General features: G+C 46.8%; 2 protein-coding genes across 2 annotated transcripts; one reads left to right on the top strand and one right to left on the bottom strand.

Moving 5' to 3' along the window:
- The first annotated feature begins 3,706 nt into the window (after positions 1-3,706).
- On the top strand, positions 3,707-7,190 carry LOC142992940 (GTPase IMAP family member 8-like). Its single transcript, XM_076143506.1, has 5 exons — positions 3,707-3,917; positions 4,002-4,685; positions 5,261-6,046; positions 6,241-6,465; positions 6,546-7,190. The coding sequence occupies exons 1-5, from the start codon at positions 3,902-3,904 to the stop codon at positions 6,710-6,712; spliced, it is 1,878 nt and encodes a 625-aa protein (XP_075999621.1). The 5' UTR covers positions 3,707-3,901; the 3' UTR covers positions 6,713-7,190.
- A 5,827-nt stretch (positions 7,191-13,017) lies between these two features.
- On the bottom strand, positions 13,018-22,615 carry LOC142992982 (uncharacterized; the record flags this gene model as incomplete). Its single annotated transcript, XM_076143554.1, has 5 exons — positions 13,018-16,066; positions 16,737-16,868; positions 16,985-17,112; positions 17,341-18,197; positions 22,483-22,615. Coding segments are annotated over 5 exons (1,337 nt in total), but the record flags the coding sequence as incomplete, so codon positions are not given.
- Between the last annotated feature and the right edge of the window lie 311 nt (positions 22,616-22,926).

Genomic DNA, 22,926 nt, shown 5'->3' with positions numbered 1-22,926 from the left:
TGCATCCTGTTGTGACTTGTCCTCCTCTTCTAGCCAAGTCTGCTTGCATGAGCCACTACTATTTGTCGTTTAGAAACCGCGGGGTAAAAGGCTGTAACGAGATCCACGACACCATGCGTGACACCAAGAGGGGCCGGGGCAACAGGTCCGTCAAACAGAACGGCGAGCTGTGCCAACTGATTCTCAACAGGATGGCAGGTTGCTGGCTGAGTAGAAGCCAGGGGAGCAGGAAGCCAAAGAGGATGTGGAGTGAGATGAGGACAAGCCCACAGTGTTGATCTATGAGTGAGTTGCCTCTTTCGGAGGAGTTCCCTGTCTTTTTGTTGTTTTTGTTTTCTTTTTCTGTCTGTATTTGTCACCGCTTCTCTAGATGCAGAGAGGATTGTAGTGAGCAACATATCTTAGTGAGGAACCACGTGTGTGCTGATCGCTTCCATTTCACAAGTTTCTTATGGTATGAGTGTGTGTATTACAAAGTGTAGCCATACCATAAATATACTTAAAATTGGTACTGACACATTGGCCTTTAGATAATAAAGTAGTTAAGCTTGCTATTCCATTCCCTTGTGCTTAACTACCGAAGCTTATTGCCTCTGGCCAGCGTCCCAACCCACTTACCCTGCAACAAATTCATTTTTATTATTTGCTCTGTCTTAATAGAATGTGGCACTTTTCTTACTTTAATAACTGTTTCAGGCACTCCTTTGATAAATTGCGAGGAGATATCCCAAGGGTTTGAGTGAGTCATCCTTACAGGTACTAGATGGAAAGAGAGGGAGCATATAATGGGAAAATGTACGGCTGTCTCACTGACAGGAGGAGACGGCGAGGAATGTTTTCTCCCTCTAAGGATCCAAGATGGCATTTAGCTGAGGGGATGAAGGATGGAGTGACAGATTAGAATGGATGTTGTTAATGGTGGATGAGAGACGTTGAGTAATTTGTGCGACTATTACTCTGTGTTCCACTTGAGGTCTTATGATGCCCCTCTCCTCTCCAGCCCTCTCTCGCTCTCCTCAACATAATCCATCATGAGCTTCCGATCTATCTTTGGCTTTTGCTCGTGAAGGCCCACAGGCTGCTGCTCCTGAAATCAATTTTACTGTTCCTCATGCAGACAAGTCGGTCAGTCTTCAACATGTTGCTAAGGCTCCTTAATCCTGACTAATACTCCCTTTTATCAGTCTAACTATTTTTTTTAACCCACCTTATCTCAACCAGGTTAACCCACTTCTGCTAAGTGTTGATATGGGGAAATTCTAGCAGACACAAAATGGAACTTGACACCATGGGAATTTACCTTGTAGCCCCTTTGAAAGATCTGATTGGTCATGGAGATTTGAGTGACAGGAGCTTGCAAGCAGGGAGGTTGACCTCAGCGCACCAAAGGTCGCATCAGCCCTCCCTCTAAAGCTTTATGTAATCATTCATTGAGTCATTACCATCAAATATCATAAACATAGATTGGGTTTTGTGTGTGTGTTTACAAGCTCTTCAGTTTGCATGCGGCCCTCTGGCGGCTACAAGACCCACAAACCAACCAGTCCCATGATATGGAGTTCTGAGTGTGTGTGACTGTAAGAGGATCAGAATCTGGACCTGACCTCCACAATAGCAGCATTATACAAACACGGTGGAACTAATGCCAGTGGCCACAACAATGGACTCCCTCATCCTTCCTCCCTCCACCTCTCTTTTCCTGTGGAGGTCAAATTGGGGTATGTTTGTGTCTTGAACGATGTCTTCCCTGTAGCAGCTGAGAGAGCAAAGAATATTGATTATTCAGCTGGGCCGTACCCAAGTGACCCAGTTTCACATTTAGGAAATCTATATTTTCAGGAATCTTCTGATTTGACGCATCGAATTCAATTGATGAGCATGTGAATAAGGCCGTTGTGACATCAGTGTGGAGTGCACTGAAGACGCTCAAGTTTAGGTACACCTGCCTGAGGATGTCATGATCCTTTATTGTCTGTTTCCTGTTTGATTTTGTAGTATCCTGTGTTTTTTGTGTTTGTCAATTGACTTCCTGTTTTTGTTTCCCGCCAGTTTTTTGAATCACCCTGTTTCTTCCTGAGCTCATTGCTCCCTCAGTATATATACTTCCTTTTTTCTGTTGTGTCTTTGCCAGTCCATCATCGTCATTTCTCTGTTTCCGTCATGTTCCCTGCATCAAGTTTGCTCCTTTTAAGGTCTATTCTTTGCGGCTTGTTTCTGGATTCCCCAGTTTTTCCCCGGATTCCTCATTTGTTCCTTAGGCATGTTTCTGTTTATTCTTGCCAAGCACTCACATTTACTTGTGGATCATGTTTTTACCCTCAATGATTCTAACTCAGTAGTTGTTCAAGGTGCATAATCTAGGCGAACGTGCAAAGATTATATACCGGCTATAACTAAACGGCTTTATATAAGCTCAGCACCAGCCATTCTCACTGTTTTGGCCTTCTCAGACGTTCCTTTTTCTTTACGGTGAAGCCTGTTTGGCCTCATTGAGCGATGTCAAATAACCAGTGAGGGTTTGCTTGAACCGTCGATAAAAGAACCTCTGAAACTGGAACAACATGCATCGAGTTGGAAGGAGATCATGTGGAAAAATACACAGCATCACCTGGGAGTCAACGCTAAGGCTCAGAATACATCAATAGAAACTCATCGCCGTAGACGAGCTGTGTGTTTGCTGCACAGATCAAACAACAACGACCGCTCAGGTTAGAGGAAGCGGAAAGGAAATTCCCACGTGTTGTTTCCTGTTTTTTGCTGCGTGGCTCCTAAATTCCATCTGCTCCTCCCCCTGGACCTTTAAATCTTTTTCATATGGCACAAAACACTTTAGGATGTCACTTTAAGCACTCGACTGATAAATTCTTTTATTCCCCCATTTCATGTTTCAGGGCTCATGCATTGACTTATGGTACGAACCGTGTCACACTGCTAAATCATCCACTACTATAGACTACAAGAAAATGCTCAGTTTATCAGATCCATGCAACAGGACAAGGATTTGATTTCATCCATTTAAACTGATACATTTTCACTTTAATACCTGAATGGCACATGGCCAGGGTGTGAAGGGATTTATACTGACTATAATTTGGATCGCAAATGTTTTTTAAATTACAAAATGTATGAAAGTCTCAGTCCTGTTTACATTTGTCATGTCTTGTTTTGGCAGGACTTGAGGTGCAGCTGGTATGGAGGAGGAGGAGGATGGAGTCACTGCTGTATCGTCCCTGAGAAGCCCCGCAATGAAGTTCAACATCAAACCAAGTGAGCAAAAAAGCTTCTAAATCATAATCAAACGTGACACTGAGCAACACTTGTGAAACTCGCGACAAAGTAACAGCCACAGGGAAAAAAACCAAAACAAGGAGGGAGAGCCAGAATGTGAAATGCCACATTGTTATGAAGCCAGAGTCCTTCTGATTGGCACCTGGTGGATTGGCTGATTGGTGGGTGCGGTGCTGACTGTCTTCTCAGTGGGGGAGCGCTAGGTCACAGGAACCTAAATTAGAAAGTAAAAGTAGAGAGAGAAAGAAAAAGACACAAAGGAAACAAAAAGATGTCTACCACATGCAGGAATGTAACGATGATACAAACGACACAAGTGAGGTTTTGCATAATTAAACTGCTGTGGATTGTGAGTGCCTAAAATACGCAAGGTACTGTTTGATTTCATGGCGGTGGATAAAAGATCTGTGTGTGTGTGTGTTCCTGTAAAGATAAAGGCATCCAGGTGAGCAGGAAGAGATGGCAAGCAGCAATTAAAGCTGGATCTGCTCCAGGATTAACCAGTCTGACAACATAGAAACTCTCAACATAGAGAGTTTCGGTGATACCGATTGGCTGGGTATATGCTTTCAGTTAGTCTCAGAAGAATGAGTGTGTCAGTCGTCAGGAGACAATGGCGAACGTGGGAGGTAAGACCCTGAAATAGCATTCCAACATACACAATCTTTGTTTCTCAAAGTATTTCCAAGTCTTACGCTGCCTCTCTCTCTCAGATCTCAGTGTCATGCTCGTGGGCTCAAACAGCTCACAGAAATATCATGTCGGGAACATCATCCTGGGGAAAGAGGCGTTTAAGCCCACAGATCTTCTATGCCACAGTGAGAAGAGTGAGGCTGAAGTATGTGGACGGCAGGTCACGCTGGTCAAAGCCCCAGGGTGGCTGCGTGGATACCACCTGTGTGACACGTCTGAACTTTACAAGGCGGAAGCCACGCTCAGTGTCTCGCTGTGTCCACCTGGGCCGCACGCTTTCATCCTGGTGATTAACACTGAGCTACCGTTCCGTGATGTACACAAGAAGGCAACACAGGACCACATGTTGCATTTCTTCGGCCAGCACGTCTGGAGCTATTCTGTTGTGGTGTTCAACCACAGAGGCCGTGTGAAGATTGAAGAATACATTAAGCGGGAGGGGGCGTCGCTTCAGTCGCTTTTAGACGCATGCGGCAACAGATATCAAGTGCTCTCTAGGGACAGCACGGATAATGGCGCACAGGTCAAGGAGTTGTTTGGGAAGATTGACAACTTGATGGCAGGAAACGACGGAAACCATTTTGATATTCAGAATGCGCTGCTGAAGAGCATCCAGGATAAAATGAGGGCGACGGACAAGAGAGCTGGGGAACGACGGCTGCAGTCACTGAAGCAAAGGGAAATGCTTCAAGGTCTCCTGACAGGTGAGGTGACTGTTCAAAACAACAACATCATGGTGCTTTGTTGACAGGGATGGGCCCAGGAATGAAGTCTGACTGTAAGGAGTGGAGCTCTACATTTATATTTAATATAAAAGAGCGGCCTACAAAATGAGAGAAATACACACAGACAAGGAAAGCTATGTATTTATTATATATTTATAATTTTCTAATTTATACTTAATTTATAGTTCTTAAGATCCAAATACACTACCTATACCTGTCCACTAGATGGTGCCATAAAGTGCAAACAGACAGTAGAACAAAATAGGTAGAACTATTTACAAAAACAAGATCCTTGTTTCAGTCCTGGATCATTTTGATTTAATTCTTGTGTTCTTTACTAATTGAATTTGCTATGTGATCAATTGGCAGGTGTTGCCAAATTACTCTGATGCGTCCATTTATAATGTAATCATGTCATTTCCCTTCCTTATTGCATATTTTTGTTCTGCTAGTCATACCTACCAATGTAATTGCAACAAAAATAATTAGAAATCATTATTAGGTATCAGTGGCACCACTGTGTTTAAAAGCACAAAGTTTCTGTCTTATTCCAGGGGAAAGACCTGAGCTGAGGGTTTTGCTTCTGGGCTGCGTTTTCTCTGGGAAGAGTGCTGCTGCCAGCAGAATCCTGAGTTGTGACTTCCAGTCTGGTGACAGAACAGTGGAAGCTTCAAAGCAAACGGGCGAGGTGGCCGGACGACGGGTCATCATAGTGGACACTCCAGGCTGGTGGAAATTCTTCCCGGCAAAGTTTAATCCCGCGTGGCTGAAGACAGAGATTTTAAGAGGCGTCGCTCTGTGCTCACCATCACCAAATGTCATCCTGCTAGCAATCTCGTGTGACACATCATTCACCGAGGAGCATAGGAGAGTCACAGAGGGCAATCTGCAACTCCTCGGAGAAGGAGTGTGGAGACATATTATAGTGGTCTTCACATTCATGGACACTTTGTGGGACTGGACTATTGAACAACACATTGAAAGCGAAGGAAAGCCTCTCAGCTGGCTTCTTAAGAAATGCGGTAACAGGTATTGTGCCGTCGACAAAAGTAAAGCCAGTGAGGAGCTGCTGGAGATGATGGAGGAGATGGTGGCAGGGAACAGCTCTTTCTATCTAAGCGCAGACCTAGAAAGAGAAGATCCACAGGCTGGAGACAACAGGGAAGACGACGCAGCCGAACAGACCAGAGAGGAGAACACAATGGAGATCGCAGAGCAAGAACTTCAACATATCACCGAACAAGAACTTCAGCAGATCACAGAGCAACTTATCATTGAATGGGATCGCAGAAAATGGAAAAGATGTGCTTCGGTCCGGAGTTTGACACAACCACCCAATTGTAGGTTTCAACATTTCTTTATAACTGGAATTGAAAATCTATCTATCTATTTGCGTTATCCTGCTAACACATACACACACACACACACACACACACACATTTATTCACGTCACATCGAGGCGTGATGGCATATTGTCATATTGATGACATAGAATTATGAAAAAGTGATGTGGCTGTTGTGTTTTGTGACACAGTGAGTGAAGACGACAAGCCACTGGCCGACGTGATGGAAGGAGAGGAGGAGCAAAGTGGTCACGGTCACAAAGGTCATTGCTATGACGACAGCTTTGGTCTGGAAGCAGAAAGCGATCACGGTGTAAGATCAGCGTCTCTGGTCACGCTGATGAGCCTGCTGGACAGAGAGTGGAGCAGACGAGAGGCGTCTAGGGAATTTTCGGCTTGGAGAACTTCCTGTTCTGGTGAATAAATCAAACTTCTTCTGTCTTACTCAGTTTTGTGTTGTTTAAAGTGTCTAAAGTGCCCCCCCCCTTTGCCATAGATGAGAATGAAGCCGCAGAAGCAGACAGTGAAGAGTTACTGAAGTCCCGACAAAAAACCCTCTCGTGGCTGAGCAAGCAACGGTGCAAAATTGTGAGAATTAAGAATAAAGTAAATGAGGGTCTTCGCCGGCATCTTGGGGCCGAGGCCGCCCACCCACATCAGTGACCGTACATCTCAACCAAGCTGGGATAATGTCTTGGCCCGGCAGAACGCTTGTGACCACAGCAATGGCCACTTCACTTGTTTCTTGGAAGAGTCAAAGTGTAATAACTGTGAAAAAGAGGATGAGTGAGAGCTAAATGCTATTTTTCTTTATGAGTTGCAGATTTCTCCACTGCTGTGCAATAGTCAGCATCCCCAGTCGCTGCGGTGTTCAGAGCTCATTATTCCTTTTCCAGCGTCTGCTCATCCGTGGTTTGGGGCTCAATATGTAAGGTCAGTCGCTGTACATACACACGGGAGCTTGACTTTGGAGGCCATGACTGTAGAAGGTCAGTAACATGTAGCACGGATACTAGAAGATGAAGGCAGATAATACTGTTTGTATCTGGGTAATGATTGTATCATCGTTATTAATTGGAATTGTCTATCGGTTGATTTATGTTCAAAGTTATTTTTCCTAATAAAGTACAGAAACATGTTACAGCAGTGCATCCATCTATCAGAAACAAAACAATGTGAAGAAAGTTCAATCTAATCTAATTACCAAATTTCTTCATTTGATTTTATAATTAAGTTCCGATCCAATATTATTCCTTAATATTCAAATTGTGTAACTGTGTATGATGTCATTGTTGTGTGTGATCTGATATGGAAAGGGAATGGAGTGGAAAAGACTGGAGACTAGACGGTGACCGATTGCTGCGTGGAACTTAGAGGAAAAGATGTCCAAGGTGAGATAGAGCATCAGAGACAGACGGGCGAGGCGAGGGGAGGGGAGGATGACTTTGCTGCATCCGTGAGGCCCCTGGGCTCCTGAGCAGCAGGAGCAGTAGTGAGGATTAGAAAGAGCAGGGATTACCAGCAGAACGGGAGGACGGGATCTCTGTGTTTTATCAGAATTAACATTAATCCAGAGATAAACCTCGGGCGCATCTCTGCGTACAGGCACATGTGCACACACACACATGCACACACTGACACCAAGGTAAAGCCATTTTACAATGATTCACGGTTTGGAAGCTTACTGCGTACAAACACTCAAACCCAACAGGTGGCTATCGTAAAAGAGAGAGAGAGGGCAGAGATGTGTGTCTGCATGACGTCTGTTCCCTCCGTGTTCAGTTTAAAACATTAGATCATTGGCGGTTTTGCATTTGTGAGGCGGTTCATGATTGTAGCTAGACCTTTAGACAGATCTTTCCATGTGATCGTCCTCGTTAACATACTATTCTGATCATGAATGCATGTTGCTCTGCTTTTTATCAGTACCTTCGGTGTGTGAAATAGTTTGTGCAGGTGGATGAGTTATTGAAAGGCTAAAATAAATATGTATTAAGGGCTTGTGTGGCAGAGGAGCCTAAGTGAGGCCTTTTGTGAAACACTTTGCTTTGAAGCTCAGATTCCTCTTCGCACGTCTGTCTGATTCAACGCTTTCATCCCGAATCCAGTGCACACAGACGGATCGCGGTCCTCGGCTATCGTTTTAAAATTCCACGCGCGTCGTCTCTGCTCCACTCAGAACAAATGGAAGCCCTCGGCAGCCCTGTAATGAAGCCCAGTGTCAGTGATGAGACAGCGCCCTTATGTCCTAGCGGTGTTGACGGCGGTGATTGGTGTTGTTGATGGTCAAGATTGGGTTTGAGCTCAAATATCTGCACATCAACACACAAACGCTCAAATGCTGGAAATGTCAGATGTGTGCTTAGCTCCGGTGCCAACTAATCAATCATTCTTTCCCTTTTTTTTTTTTCTTTCTTCACAAAAGTCATCAAGTGCCAGGAGAACAAGGATCAACCTCAATCAAAATCCGCTTCCCACGTTTTCACATGAACACACAGCGGATAACATTTGATGCGTTGGCGGAGCATGGAGTCGATCCACGGTAACATTAATTTACACATGCAGAGCAGAGTAGTGTAGCCTTCCAATCCCTGAGCAAGATTGAACGCGAAGACGAGGACCAGGCATGTCAGGGATGCGTGGAATTTCGACTGACAACTAGGAGTGAGCAGCAACAATAGGGGAAAATGAAGCGGTACTGGTTGTGCAGGCATGAACGATTGAGGAAATTGCGGTATTGACACATTGTGTTCTTGATGTAGACGTGAGGGCGAAGAGATGCAGTTTGGTGAACGTATGTGTGTGTTTTGCGGCGACCGCTCATCCATTTAAAGGAGAATAGATTGCATTTAAAATGATACAAGCAGGGAAGATTTACACAGCTGGCAGAAGAGATGGTGTGTGTGTGTGTGTGTGTGTGTGTGTGTGTGTGTGTGTGTGTGTGTGTGTGTGTGTGTGTGTGTGTGTGTGTGTGTGTGTGTGTGTGTGTGTGTGTGTGTGTGTGTGTGTGTGTGTGTGTGTGTGTGTGTGTGTGTGTGTGTGTGTGTGTGGATTAAGTGACGGAGAGTGAACGAGGGAGAGAGAAATGAATCTTTAGATTTTGGAAGGGAAGTGTGTGTGAGAAGAGGGAGCAGATATGGAATAACATTGAAAAACAGAGCAGTGAAATCAGGCCGGTACTTTGAAATAAAGTAAAGGATTATACGTCAAATAGAGACAGATAACCTCTTCTGCTCTGCGCTGACCCCCGCACTGATGCAGCCTGGGTAGGAAGAATAATGGCGGCGTGCGGAGGGGAGGACAGCTCGGTCACGTCTGAACAGTATTTATATACGGAGGGAGAGGCTTTGACAGAGGGGTGTGAATGAGTTTTCACCCCATAAAAAGGGCGCAAGATCAAATAGATAAACCCAAAATTTGCTAAAGTTTTAGTTAGATGACTGAATAGATATGTAGAGAGCGGAGAGGGAACGTGAGAGCTTGTGAGAGTCCATCTGTGTGGATCTCGTGTCGGTGTACTCATGTCACATGGAGCCACAGTGCGCCGACGTCCTCGTGCGAGCAAACATGTTTCAAGCCAAATGCTGTCTGTCATGGGAAATCAGAGCCAGATTAACGCCACATTAAAGTCTCGCGCTCGGCGCAGAGTCGGGACGGTGTCCAACTAATCATCCAATTACGAGTTTTGCCACAGGGAGATGAGGATTAAAACAATTCAGCTGGTAGGCGAAGGGGAAACCAAAGCGGGAGCGAGAGACGGGCACGCTGAAGAGGAGAGATAATAAATGGATGGATAAAAGAGGAGTAAGTACCCATCGCTGCTCGCCGAGGCTCAAACTCCTCTTGAACAAAGCGGGGAAAGCACACAATTGCAATGACGGAAGCGCGTGGTCACATTTGACCACTTTGCACATTTTGTCTGTGACATTAAAATGTCATTTTCCACTTCTCCTTCTGGCAACATTTAACATTGATTGGTACAGTGTGTTATCAACCTGTCCTTTAGCTTGAGGCACGTGTGTGTGTGTGTGTGACAGGGTACAGTTAAGCCAGGGATGAAGTGGGGCGATATGAGCACCAGAGTTGGAGACGGATGATTGAGAGGGAAGAGAATAAGAGAGGGATCTGGAGACAAAAGAGAGGGATGAAGATGCCAGAGGAAAGGACAAAATGGCCAAGCAGATGGAGAGGAAGGATGAGCTGTGCAGTTATTTGCAGAATTGCTGCACGAGAGCTGTTCAGAGTGGAGCTGCTGACCTGTTGCTCATCTCTGCATACGTAAAACTGATCTGAGGGGAGGAGATGGAGGAACAGATACAGAAAAAGGCAGAGGACAGTATCCATTGTGCTTGAGCAGAGCCTGGCGTCAGTCGTTACCGTGACAGATTTCGGGTTAATGACTATAGCCCTAAGACAGATTTCCCATCATGCACCCGCAAACACACAATAGGGAGTGTGCTGAAGTCAAAAGGAGGGATTCTGATGATGAACAGCAGTATTACTAACTGGTACTCTGCATGTCTTCAGCCATTATGCGTTTCCCACTATACATTTATACATATACTTGTACATATCTGACCACAGTTGTGTTATGGTTCAGAAAAAAGGCTCAGTGGCATTGCACTGCTTTCAGTTTTCCTTTCACTTCTGTTCAAGTGCAGCCTGCGCCCTCATAGGGAACATTACCAAAATCCCCCAAAGCAATGTAACGCTGCCAGGGCTAACTTCACACTGCTTCACAAAGCCACAATCACACCGAGCAGTCAGTGAGATGTGCAGTCATCTTACCGCTCACAAAGCCTGTCATTGCCCAGCTGGTAATGAAAAGCCCCTAAAGAATTACACATTTGTAAACGAATCAAGGCCTTTGCTTGCTTGTGACTGTGTCTGCCTCGTAAACTTGTCAATCAAACCCTTTTGCGCGTCTTCACAAGTATAGTGGAAAGGGGTTAAGGTGATCTGAATGAATGAATTAAAGGAGACTGAACAGCCAAGCCACTCTATGGGGGCTGAAGCCATGACCTGCCCTTGCTTGTTGCTATGGCAACTGAACTGTATGTACAGCATTATTTTTGTCCAATGTGGAAGTAGTAAAAACTCCGAGCTGTCTACCTTGACATTTCACAAGTGTGACTGAGAGAATGGCAAGTGAGGCGGGAATATTCCCATGATGCCGTTCAGCGACACGTGTTTCTACTGTCACCCTGTGTCTTTGCTTGTAGAATACACCGCTGCTCAAGGTAAAAACTAAGCCTTTAGAAGCCAGGGCAAAGGCATATAGACACCAAAATAGAATCCTTCCTTTTATCACGGCAGAGGTGCAAACTTGGGACGCAGCAGAGGATTGTGAGTAAAAATAACCCCGCTGTTTCTATTTCTCTCCTCCGTCGTCTTCCCCCTGCTCTCTTCCTCCTCCACGGCTGAGTTATTTTTAGATTGCGATGACTCTCGTCCAGAAAAGCAAGCAAGCACGCCTATCTGCCACCCGGATGCACGTGAGGCCTCCTGCACGTGTGGAGTGAACCCAGCCGCCGCCGCTGCCTCCGCCAACACTGCTGCTGCTGCTGCCGCCACTCGAGTATGAATAGAGACTATAGGCGGAGGAGGAAGAGGAGGAGGAGGAGGAGGTGAAGCTGACTCACATGTTCATTGACAGAAAATGAATGAAGGATGGATAAATGATAGATAATAGATCAGTGTTGATACGGATATACAGATTTAAGCAAACAGGGATAGAGACGTCAGGTGGGCACCAGGATGTACTATAGTGAGCACTTTTGAAATGATTTACAAGCAACAAAAGCACCGAGAGCATTTGGGACTCAGCTGACAACAGAGTAACGGCACAATAAATCGTTTTAGTGCAGAGCAGACGGTCGACATGATCGCACCTGATCAGCCGTGTCTGGAACTCCCACTTGTCGCGCTCACAGGGGTTCTGGATCTAATCAAACACCCAAACGCTTCAAAACAATACAATCCACATCTCTTCTGTGTCTGTGAGATTAGAACACAGCCAACATCACCGTTGGCTGTGGTGTGTGTCTGTGTGTGTGTGTGTGTGCATCTTTTAGTGGCTTTTGACACACACAGCATGACAGTTAGCACGGTTTGTTTGGTTCGCAGCATGGCGACAGACATGATAATGGGCACTAAGTGTTGACCAGTCTGAATCTCACAAACTCAGCTTCCACTTTAGCATGGGAACACGGATGAACACACATGACTGAAGCAAAAACAAAACCGCAAACAAATTTAGCATTAAGTATTAAATTAATTGAATTTAGCGTTGTCCCCATTAAGCTGTAGTCATTCATAGGGGCGGAGTCAGATTTCCACAATCTTATTCCCATGTGCAAAACGCAGATTGATCTGGTGTGCCCACTGAATGAAAACATGTCCCTTTTAATCTGCTTTGTCAGGCATGACCTGGCAAACCGACAGACACACTACAGACTGACACACACACAGACCACACAACTCGCTCACTAGCCTCATACTGTGTGTGTGTGTGTTTGTGTGTAACCAGTTGTATAAGTGGGCAAATTGGACAGTTCAGGACATATGGGTTCACCTTACATAATGTTTCTATAGACGTAGGGACAGTTGTTTCCCACCATAACATCTGGAGTTGGACCTTCATGGCTGCTAGATCTCTTGAAATACTTTTCAGTTTGAGTGGAGAGGTCAAAGTCAGGCTTGACCGGGTCGGGGGGGTCACTGTCTTACCGGAATAGTTCCTGAAAAGGTTTCTGAGTTCTGCTGTGTCAAAAGCACTCTTGAAGAAATGGTGAAACACACACACACACCCACACACACACACACACAAAAGAACCATCAAATGCACTCTCTCTGCAGATGAAGATGTGAAACGTAATGGCTATTGATTCCCCCCCTCACAGCCTTTTGTTGTCCTCTCCTCTTATCTGCACTGAACAGAATCTGTGTTTTTCTCTCTTTGCAGTTACGTCAACAAGTCCTCTGTTCAAAGTTCATTCCGCCGCGCTGGTATTTCAAAGCCGCCTTCCACGGAAAACTCAACAAGTGCAAAGAGGGTACGAGTGTGTTTGTGCGCATCACTTGCATGCGTGTGACTGAACGTATGATTGAAGATGACAGGTCAGTGTTGTATCTCTGCTTACATCTAGTGGCAAATGGACAAACTGCAGACAAGCTTTGATAGCATACAAGACTAGACATTTTCATTCTTAAAGGATTCTTAAAAGTGGAATTATAGTGATTTATAATAATGATTATCAGGTGTCTTAATAGTTTGTGTGAGAGGGGAGGGAGTGTGTATTTGCATTTGTGTGTGTGTGCTAGTTATGTCCAGTTTATTCGTATAGTCCAATGTCTCAAACGGCTTCAGAGGCCCTTCCCTAAAATATCTCAACATGTAAGAAGAAAGAAAAGAAACCACAGAGATGTTGTCAATAGAAATCCTCCCTGGGTGTGTAATCACACACATTTAGCCCCTATAGCACTTCCTAAAGATGCAATTAGTTGATTTTGTCCCCTGAGACCAAACTTGTGAGCCAATAATGAAAATAACAAAAGCAATTGCCCTAACATGTATAATTTAGGTCGTGTCAGATTGCTCTATTAGCTACAACCGCTCCTAATAGATGTCCCTAATAAAAGTGGAATCAATGACAACGCAGACATTTGACGGTGGTTACGCCCCCTGTGGGAGTGCATTGGTAATAACTTTATTGCAAAAATACAGGTTCCCTCTTTCCCCCGAGCAACACCACCCCAAAACTGACACACACAGTCTACACACACCCACGAGCAACAAAACCACCTGCAGTGCCGAAATCTCCACCTTGTGTCTCTTCACCGCCCGTGTCGCTCACAAACACACACTCTCATCCTTTCTCTCTCTCTCTCTCTCTCTCTCCCGTCTTTGTTGCTCTCTTTTTGCATTCCATTGGCTAAAACATAGTAGTCGATGCAAACAACAAAGTTCACCAGCAGCATTACATGAGCTCTCCTCCTCTCTCCGTGCCTCTGCAGAGTCCATGAGAGCGTCCGTGGGCGGGTGTGTCCGTCGGCCTCCTGTCTGTCTCTGATACAGGATCGTGAGGGAAGGGTTAATTTGCATAGCGGACTCATGCGCTACAATTGGCTACATTCTCCCACATCCAGAACAACGAAAAAAACAACAGAAAACATCAAACAAAAAACTCTGAACAGAATCCAGATGAAAAGTAAAAACAGCAATGTTAAATACACTCTCTGAGTTAAGTGCCAACCTTTGGTTTAGTGATCAATCAACATCAGTCAATTCTTGTATAAGTATACATTGGCCAGTTTTTTCCAATAAGGACTTTGTTATTTAATATATTTCATAGAATAAAGCGTATAATAAATGTAGTCTATAGCAAAGGGGGGCAATTATGTGAGAGTGAATCAAGTTATGACTGTTCAACACTGTATAATGGTGTTACAACTGAGGAATGGTTGATATCTGTGTGAATAAGATAGCTCACTGGCTGAAAATATACCTCTAATACATACATACATCATATAAAGCATATTTATAATAGACATATCACTGTCTCAGGCTAAAGATGAGCACTTTCCGTTCAAGTCTGAGGTCTCCAAAACCAGTCTCAGTGGGAGGGAGCGATAATAAAGTGTGTACGTGTGAATTCATAAGTGCCATTGAAGTTCACCTGAGGCCTAAAGTAAAGCAGACTCCAGTAATTTCCCCCCCTCACAGAGTATACGTTCTCAGTCGAAAAGCCTTCGGGAAAGAAAAAGTGCACTTCTGCCGGGTAACCTTCACAAAGTGCACTTCAGTCACGGGCGAATATCCGTTTTTTTCATTGATAAAGCCTAAAAGAGAAGGATATCCCAACCTACATTCCCATATTCCTCCTGCGGGCCTATACCTGGTGCTACCGTTTCCTGTTAGAAAGAAAGAAGGAGCGCGAGCAAGAAAGAAAGAGAAAGAAAGAGGGAGAGGAAGAAGAGAAATAAGGAAAGAAAGCAGGAGAAAAAGGAAGCGCTTGTCTTGTTTAATCTCCCGGTAGAAACGGGAGAGCTGTCATAAGGTTCGGCAAGCGATTTCAAGGGGCGGAAAACTCCAGCTAGACACTTGTGAAGTGCACTCCACTCCTATTTGAAATGCAGACATGAGGAAGTACCACTTTAAAGTTTATCAATATTCGTTATTATCATTATCAACATTCCATAAGGTCTTATTAATTAACATACAGGTTTCATACATGAGTTTTTCTGTACATGACGTTAAGTTATTAGAGAGTTCAGTTCTCGGATAAGTTTTCCTGTGTGCGCACACAGGAAAAAAGGAACAAAACCCGGTAAACAAAGAAAACGAAAAAAATATATGGCTGTCCCTCTAAAACAGACCCAGTTCAGGTGCGTGTGCATCCAACGGGAAATGCCCATGAAGAAAGAGGAAGAGGCGTGGCTACTTAGTAAGAGTCTCCCCCTGAGCTGAGGATCCTGTGAGGTGGAGGTTAATCCCCCGGCCCAGAGCCTCAGGTCCCGGTCAGGGCCGACGCCGAAGCCGACCGCCGCCGCCCACTAAAAGCGGCATGTTCGGCAGGCGGACTGCACACGAGGAAACCCTCCCGAAACCCAGGGGGAGACGATAAACAACAGTCCCGGGGACGTAGAGGGAAAGTTGAGGTTGTAGTGGGAAGGGGACGGGGAGGGGGGTCAGAGTGACTGCATAGACAGAATAGTGGGCTCAGGGAGGGAGGAAGGTTGGGAGGTAAAGGAGGGGTAAAGCAGGGTGCTGCAGGCGCTGAGGGAGGCTCTACGTCAGTGCGATGTGCGTGTGCCTGTGTGCGTGCATGTGTTTGCGTGTGCATGGGGTGGCAGGAGGGGGGGGAGGGGTTGGGAGCTGAGTTGATCCTCCTGAGCCGACCCCAGGTCCGTCGGTTGCGAGGTCACCCATCAGTGACGCGGAGAGGGACTCTGGTCCGAAGGCAGCTTGACCCCCGTCAGACACAGCCAGAAACTCCCTGAACCGCTGGACAGCTCCTGTGGGAGGAGAAGGAAAGGAGAAAAGGAGAGGAGAGGAGAAGAGCAACAGGTCAGATTGGCTCAACTCAGCTGACTGTGAGCTGAGTTGACTTTGGACTTTGGCTTTCTTATTGGTTGAAGATTATAGATCTTAAATGATTGCACAGGATCACAATCACCTACAATCTCCATAGCAACAGCATACATGCTCAGCGGGGGTACTAGTCAAGTTATATGCCGGAGGAGTGCAGTTTGCCAGTAACTTTCTTTGAGCTCATCGCAGTGCTTTTTACCTGTGAAGCAGTGGAGGGAGGTGGTGATGAGGAGGTGTTGGTGATGAGAAGGATGGAGGAGGTGATGGTGGTGGAATAGCAACAGGGACTCAGAAGAGAGGAAGTAAGCAAGGAGAGGCACTGACATCAGCCTGCTTCACCTTCAAGATCGAGAGAGAGACAGAGAGAGAGAGAGAGAGGACAGAGGGGGACAGAGCGAGAGAGCAGGAGGACAGATTGGAAATCGGAAAGGCCAGGACAAAGGGAAGAAACGAGACAAAAAGGAGGGGGGGTGGGGGGAGGGGGGGTGCACAGGGGGAAAGCAGTGCGTAACGTGCCGAGCTGGGACATCAGGCAGGTGCAGTTCAACAGCACAGCCACAGAGGGGCAGCAGAGCACAAGGAAGTCACACTCACAAAGCTGCGGGTTGCAGTCAAGCGGCTGCGGCGCGAGGTCACGACTGTGCCGCTCAGGCTGCGTCCGATTCGCCTCAGGTTCTCCCCGTCATTTGGCTCCGCCCCAAAATGCAGATCCTGCAACACCATTGGCTGGACAGGGAGAAAATGTCTGTCAGATGATAGAAAATGGATTCAATTGAAGAAGAAAGAAACCCCAACTGGAGGGAATCCTGATAGAAAGCGACATCATCAGACCGTGTGTGTACCTTGTTGAGGTAGGTGGGGGTGCTGGTGCAGTCCGCCCCATACACACTCCTCTCCATGTCTGCATTGGGGGTCTTGGAGCGAGTTTGGCCTCCCACCCTGGATATGAGCCTCTCTGATGGGCTACAGCCTGAAACCAGACACACACACACACACACACACACACACACACACACACACACACACACACACACACACACACACACACACACACACACACACACACACACACACACACACACACACACACACACAGGGCTGGAGGTCAAAACAGGAATGACATCACAAAGTATCACATAAGAATTCATTTGAGTAAGTACAATAAGTGCACACGTGTCCTCAGTGTGTGTGTGTGTACCTGTCCGTCCAGCCTGCAGACTGGCCTGGTAAAGGGAATCAAGCTCAGACAGCTCTGCCTCTTCGTGGTCACAGGGCAGGCCAGAGGCATGCTGGGAGTTGCAGTGCCCAGGTGACGACTGGCAACTGTAGCTGCAGCTCTGGCTGGGTGGCGGTGGCGGCGGCGGCCTGATGGGCACACAGCGGTCTGGGGGGGTTTCATAGGGTGTCACCACGGCGTCGGGGCGGTCCAGGCTCCAGGAGGACCAGTGGCGCGTGTTGGCGTCGGGAACGGCTCCACACCTCTGCCAGTAGTGAGTGGCGTTGGGGGAGGGGTAAGGATGCGGGGGCTGACACGTCGCCGCGCGGGGTTTCCCGTCCCCGCAGGCTCCGAGAGAGGGAGAGGAAGGTGGACGGGGCACGTGTGCGTGCGAGGGTTCAAGGTGTGTGTGTGCGGCGTGTGCGGCGTGTGCTGTGTGTGCCTGGGGCCTCAATTTCTGGCCCTCAGCGTGTGTGGTGTGTGTATCCCAGAGACGCAGAGGAAGCGAGGGCAGAGAGATAGCTAAGTGCTTCCCCAGGGGTCTGACACTCACTCCCCCTGCCTGCAGCAGCTCACACAGCCTCACCCCTGTCCCCTCCCTCCCGTCCCCCCCTCCCTCCCCTCTCCTGACCGACCCCAGGCGTTCGCCCTCCTCCCCTTGACGAAACGGGGCACACGGGTGAGTGATGCTGAGTGCGAGCGGGGGCCGAGGGGGAGAAGGCCGATAGGGTGGAGGGGGCGGGTTGGGGCCCAGGGCAGCGTCCTGGTTGGGCGTCGCCTGGTCCTCTTCCTCCTCCTGATTGGGCGTCAGCAATACTTGGACCGGGCCAGGCTGTTCACTGCAGGACACGACAGAGAGAGAGAGAGAGAGAGAGAGAGAGAGAGAGAGAGAGAGAGAGCGTCAGTCAGAGCTGCTCTGACGTCAGGTGAGTTACTGCAGAGAGGGAAGGTCACAACATCACAGCATAGTAGGATAAACAAGCCGAGGTACACACACACACACACACGCACAAACACCCCCACACACAAGCCACTACACGCAGCTAGAGCAGACAGTCTACGCAGCCTTGTGCAAGCATCAGTTTGTGGAAGATGTATGGGGCGGTGATGCCTTGCTGAGTTCACAGCCATGCTGTTCATGAGTCAAACACAAGCAGGAGCTCAACTTTATTCAATCTAAAGATCAGCAAAGTAACTTCCTGATCCAAACACATCCAGCACCAAGGCCAGAGATTTGATTTGATCTCAGCAAGTGATTTTCCAAACAGCCTCTACCTCTGGTCCTGGTTATTAAACTGCACAGAGCCAGGCTGCGGTATTTCTAAACTGGAAACAAATGTGGTTTCTATTGAATAATTGGGTCTCACTGGGCTCTGTATCACTTTATTGATTCATACAGCATTGATATGTGGAGGATATGATGTATGTAGAACATTAGTGGCTCTCTGAAGGAGATAGCGGGAGGGAATGAGGGATGGTGTCCAATCTGTACTTTATTAGTGCAGCTGTGTGTGTGTGTGTGTGTGTGTGTGTGTGTGTGTGTGTGTGTGTGTGTGTCAGATGTCCGGTTACACTTTGATACAGATATATGTCTTTGGTAAACTAGCAAATATGTGTGTGGGAATGTGTTCAAGACTGTACGGTTGTGTGTCTATTCTGTCGAAGTGCGTGCACACCTGTGTGTGTGTGTGTGTGTGTGTGTGTGTGTGTGTGTGTGTGAGAGTGCCAACCCCCATCCCCCACATTAACTCTCCCATCTCTTTCGGCCTTAGTAATTACCCAGCAGGCTTTGCAGCAGCAAGCTATAAATCAGGGGCTTGTGTTGATCAATAGAGGAGAGGAGGAAGGTAATAAAAGAGGCTGAGCGCTGAGCTATATCCCTCCTCCTCTTCCTCCTCCTCCACTTCAGTTAACAGTTTAACAGAGACCACTGATGACAGAGACTAACCAAACCCTCACCTAATGCCACAAAACTGTGCCAGTGCTCATTTACCTATTTAAAGGTCTATTTCCTCAGCTTCAACATTGAATTAGATGTTTTATTTTGTCCCAGCACTTCTCATACAAAGAGCTCACTTTGTTTTCCCCTCACACAACAACAAAAACTAACACATCAGGAAAGAAACACAGCGGTCGATTGGACGCACAAACACAGCAGCAGAGAGCGAGAAATACAAACCCCAGCACAGGATGTGTGTCTGCGATTGTACCGACAGTGTAGCAGCACAGGACAGAGACGTACAGACGGACTGTAGCCTCACAGACATACAGACAGACGGATGGACAGATCAGCAGCACGCAGAGCAGAGCAGAGCAGAGCGGGGCAAAGCGTTGGCAGCTCACAGCCACAAAGAGCAGCAGAAAACGCACTGAAGGAAAGCAGTGAAGCACGGAGAAGCAGAGTAACACTCTCTCTCTCTCTCTCGCTCACCCGCTCGTTCGCTCTCTCACTCTCTCTCTTTCAATAGCAACATACAGCCGAGCAAAGCAAGTTTTTACTGCACTGCAACACAAACACAAAGTGGATTAGAACTTATATACTCGAGTGTGTGCGCGCACGAGAACACACACACCCACACACACACATTCAGACACGCATACACACAAACGGCACTATGTGAGAATGCAGTGCTGGAGGGGGGGTTACAAAAAACAGGGGTCCTATGATTTTGCACAGCCAGCGCTGAAGGCCCACACACATGAGGGTTTGGAGGTGTTTTCAAACAGCCAGCACCCATAGGACACACACAGGGGTCCTGAGGTGAGTTTTAGGACAGCAAGTGCTGCGGACATACACGAAGTGAGGGAGGGAGGAGGGGGAGCGGGGTCTGAGGTGGTTTTGAGACAGGCTGAGGCTGCTGAGGACACATAAGGGGACAGTCATGGTACCTGCGGGGCCCCTGTGGACGGGCGCTTCCTGTCTCCCGTTCCGTTTCCTGTTCCTGCCTGCGTTTGATTGGGCCCCCAGTGCTCCTCATGCACGCAGCTACAGCCAATCCGCTATGAGCGTTAGCCTCATGCAGGGGTCTGAGCACAGCTGAGGATGTTAACAACAGAGCGGGAGATAAAAAAGGAGAAAAGACAGAGGTCAAGGGACAACGAGGGGAGGAGAGGAAGAGCGAGGGCCGGGGAACGTGATGAGGAGGATGGTAAATGAGTAAGAGTAAGAGACACAGAGGTGAGGGTGAAAGAACAAGAGATAGAGAGAGAGAGAAGAGAGAAGCAGAACAGAGGGAGTGGTTATGAGGGGGCCGGCATGCGTTACGTAACTCTGTCCATTTCCAATACATTTACTGTCAGTCAATCAAATTGCAAACTTGTAAGTTAACAGTTAGAAAACGAGGAGCAAAGTTGCCACAGGCGCCACAGAGGGAGGAGTGACTGTGAACGCACCCTCAGTGTGTGTGTCTGTGTGTGTGTATGTTTGTGTGTGTGTGTGACCACTGTGGCTGTTGTTGTTGTTAGTTAGTTGAAAAGCAAAACCGAGCGGAAGACAACAAAAGAGCTGCCATCACACCAATCTGGGGCGCCATAGTGACAGCGTGCCCTCGTGTGTTTACAAAGACGTGTCTGCAGAGACAGTTTTTGATGGAGAGACTCACACGGGGACTGAAGGTTGATGGCAGCTCTGTTGTCACCGCCTGTAATGTCCTCTAAAGGCTCGAGCCCTGATTCCACTGATAACGGATGTGGGAAACCAAATTCTGTTATGTAGCCGCGCTGATAGTGATGCCATCTGTTCGTTCGCAAGTTGTCCTTTCACTTCATCAAGGTTGAGTGTGCTCATAGACGTGTGTGTGTGTGTGTGTGTGTGTGTGTGTGTGTGTGTGTGTGTGTCGGGCACATAAGGCTGAACCATAGACGCACTGAAGCACACACAGTAGGACAGACAGGACACAACATAATAATCCCTGATATAGATTTAGTTAGTGCTGAGCCGGAGGGGAAAACCTGCACACCTGCAGTTCATACAAGGCTCTCTCGCTCTCACACACACTCGAGCACAGACACACACACACACACGCAGAAATACAATCTGTGGATAGGATATGTGAATGAAGACACACACACACACGCACATACAGAGAAATCCAGATCCACAAGCATTTGCGGAAAGTCTCACCGGCTCACATACACACGCACATACATGTAAAGGACATGAAGTATGTTTGTTGAACACGCACACACAGCTCTTTAGATTCTGGCTGGGACATGAAGTTCGGTGTCAGGACTGTGATTGTGGTTCAAATCCCTCTAAATGTGAATCGCGCATAAATTCTGCAGGATTTCCAACGGCGGGAAAATAGAAGATAGATAGTTTTGTAAATCAGACCCGGATTGTCTACATTAAGGTCAACTGAAAGCAGGGGGTGACTCACACATATACACACATACACACATTCTGACACGCAGATATAAACACACACACCAAACTAAAATATGAACTAACAAGACATTTAAATGGAAGGAGACAGATGGAGAGACAGACCAACAGATGGGGGATGAGGACAAAGAGGAGGTCAGACACGAGCACGGACACACACAAGTCGCTGTGACTGCTAAACTACACAACAGGTGACAAAATGACCTTAGAGCTGCACTGAGGCCAGATTTATAAAAAAAAAATACCCTGTGTCCAAATAAATCACAAAATGAGAATCGAGCAGAAAAAAAAGCTGCAATGCCAGACTGTGAGAGAAGAGAAAGTTAGTTTTTAAAATAGAGGAACATTTGCTGGTCTTCCTTGAAAGAACATGTGACATTATATTGACATTTAAATATTCAATCCAATGTTATATTAATTGTACTTTTTGACTTGTCATTTTCCAACTAATTCTGCTGTTTTTCTATTTTTTTTTTTTTTTTTGCAGTTGGCATTATTGCGTAACAACAGCTCAACTTGAGCTTTAAATTTTTTTTTTTTATATCCTCCACTAATTTCAAACCACATTTAGAGCTCTGGATAATGAGAACATGTAATTATTGCTTATGTAAAAAGTTTCCCTGTGCAGATTTAAATGAGTTGGTTATTAAATCTTGATATTCTCCCCAAACCTAAACTCCCAAGTCTCCTTGTTCCCCTCCCACCCTCATTCCTCCTCTGTGTCCCTCCTTTAGTCATACCCTGGTGTTGGAGCTGGTCCAGGTCCATGAATTTGCTGGGTTTGGGGTTGAATCCCATGGCGGCCTCTCGCTCTGCCTCCCTCCTCTTCTGCTGCTCCTGCTGACGGGCTCTCCTCGCCACCTCCTCCTGTAGCTCATCCAGCTCACTGCGCCCTAAGCCTGAACACACGCCAGGGCCAAGCGTTAATCACAAGGTATCTATGTTCATTTCAAACACAAAAGTAAGGGCTTGAGGTTTATACGATAACAATGACACAGCTGAATTATATAACTACTGCAGATTTGTGGCATTTACGTATTTAAGCTGTCTTGAAAATATCAATATCGAATCAAATCTTCGTTAACACAAATCAATGAGTTTGACACTGTTACAGTAGATACATGCAGGTACACAAATACACACCAACGTTGGTGCCACCGCTCCAGTTGGGTGAGGGCAGCTCT

This window comes from Genypterus blacodes, unplaced genomic scaffold, assembly GCF_046128005.1.
Source record: "Genypterus blacodes isolate CSIRO-AG114 ecotype Tasmania unplaced genomic scaffold, CSIRO-AGI_Gbla_v1 ptg000026l_1, whole genome shotgun sequence".
Classification (NCBI taxonomy): domain Eukaryota; kingdom Metazoa; phylum Chordata; class Actinopteri; order Ophidiiformes; family Ophidiidae; genus Genypterus; species Genypterus blacodes.
This window is presented reverse-complemented; position numbering and strand designations above follow the sequence as displayed.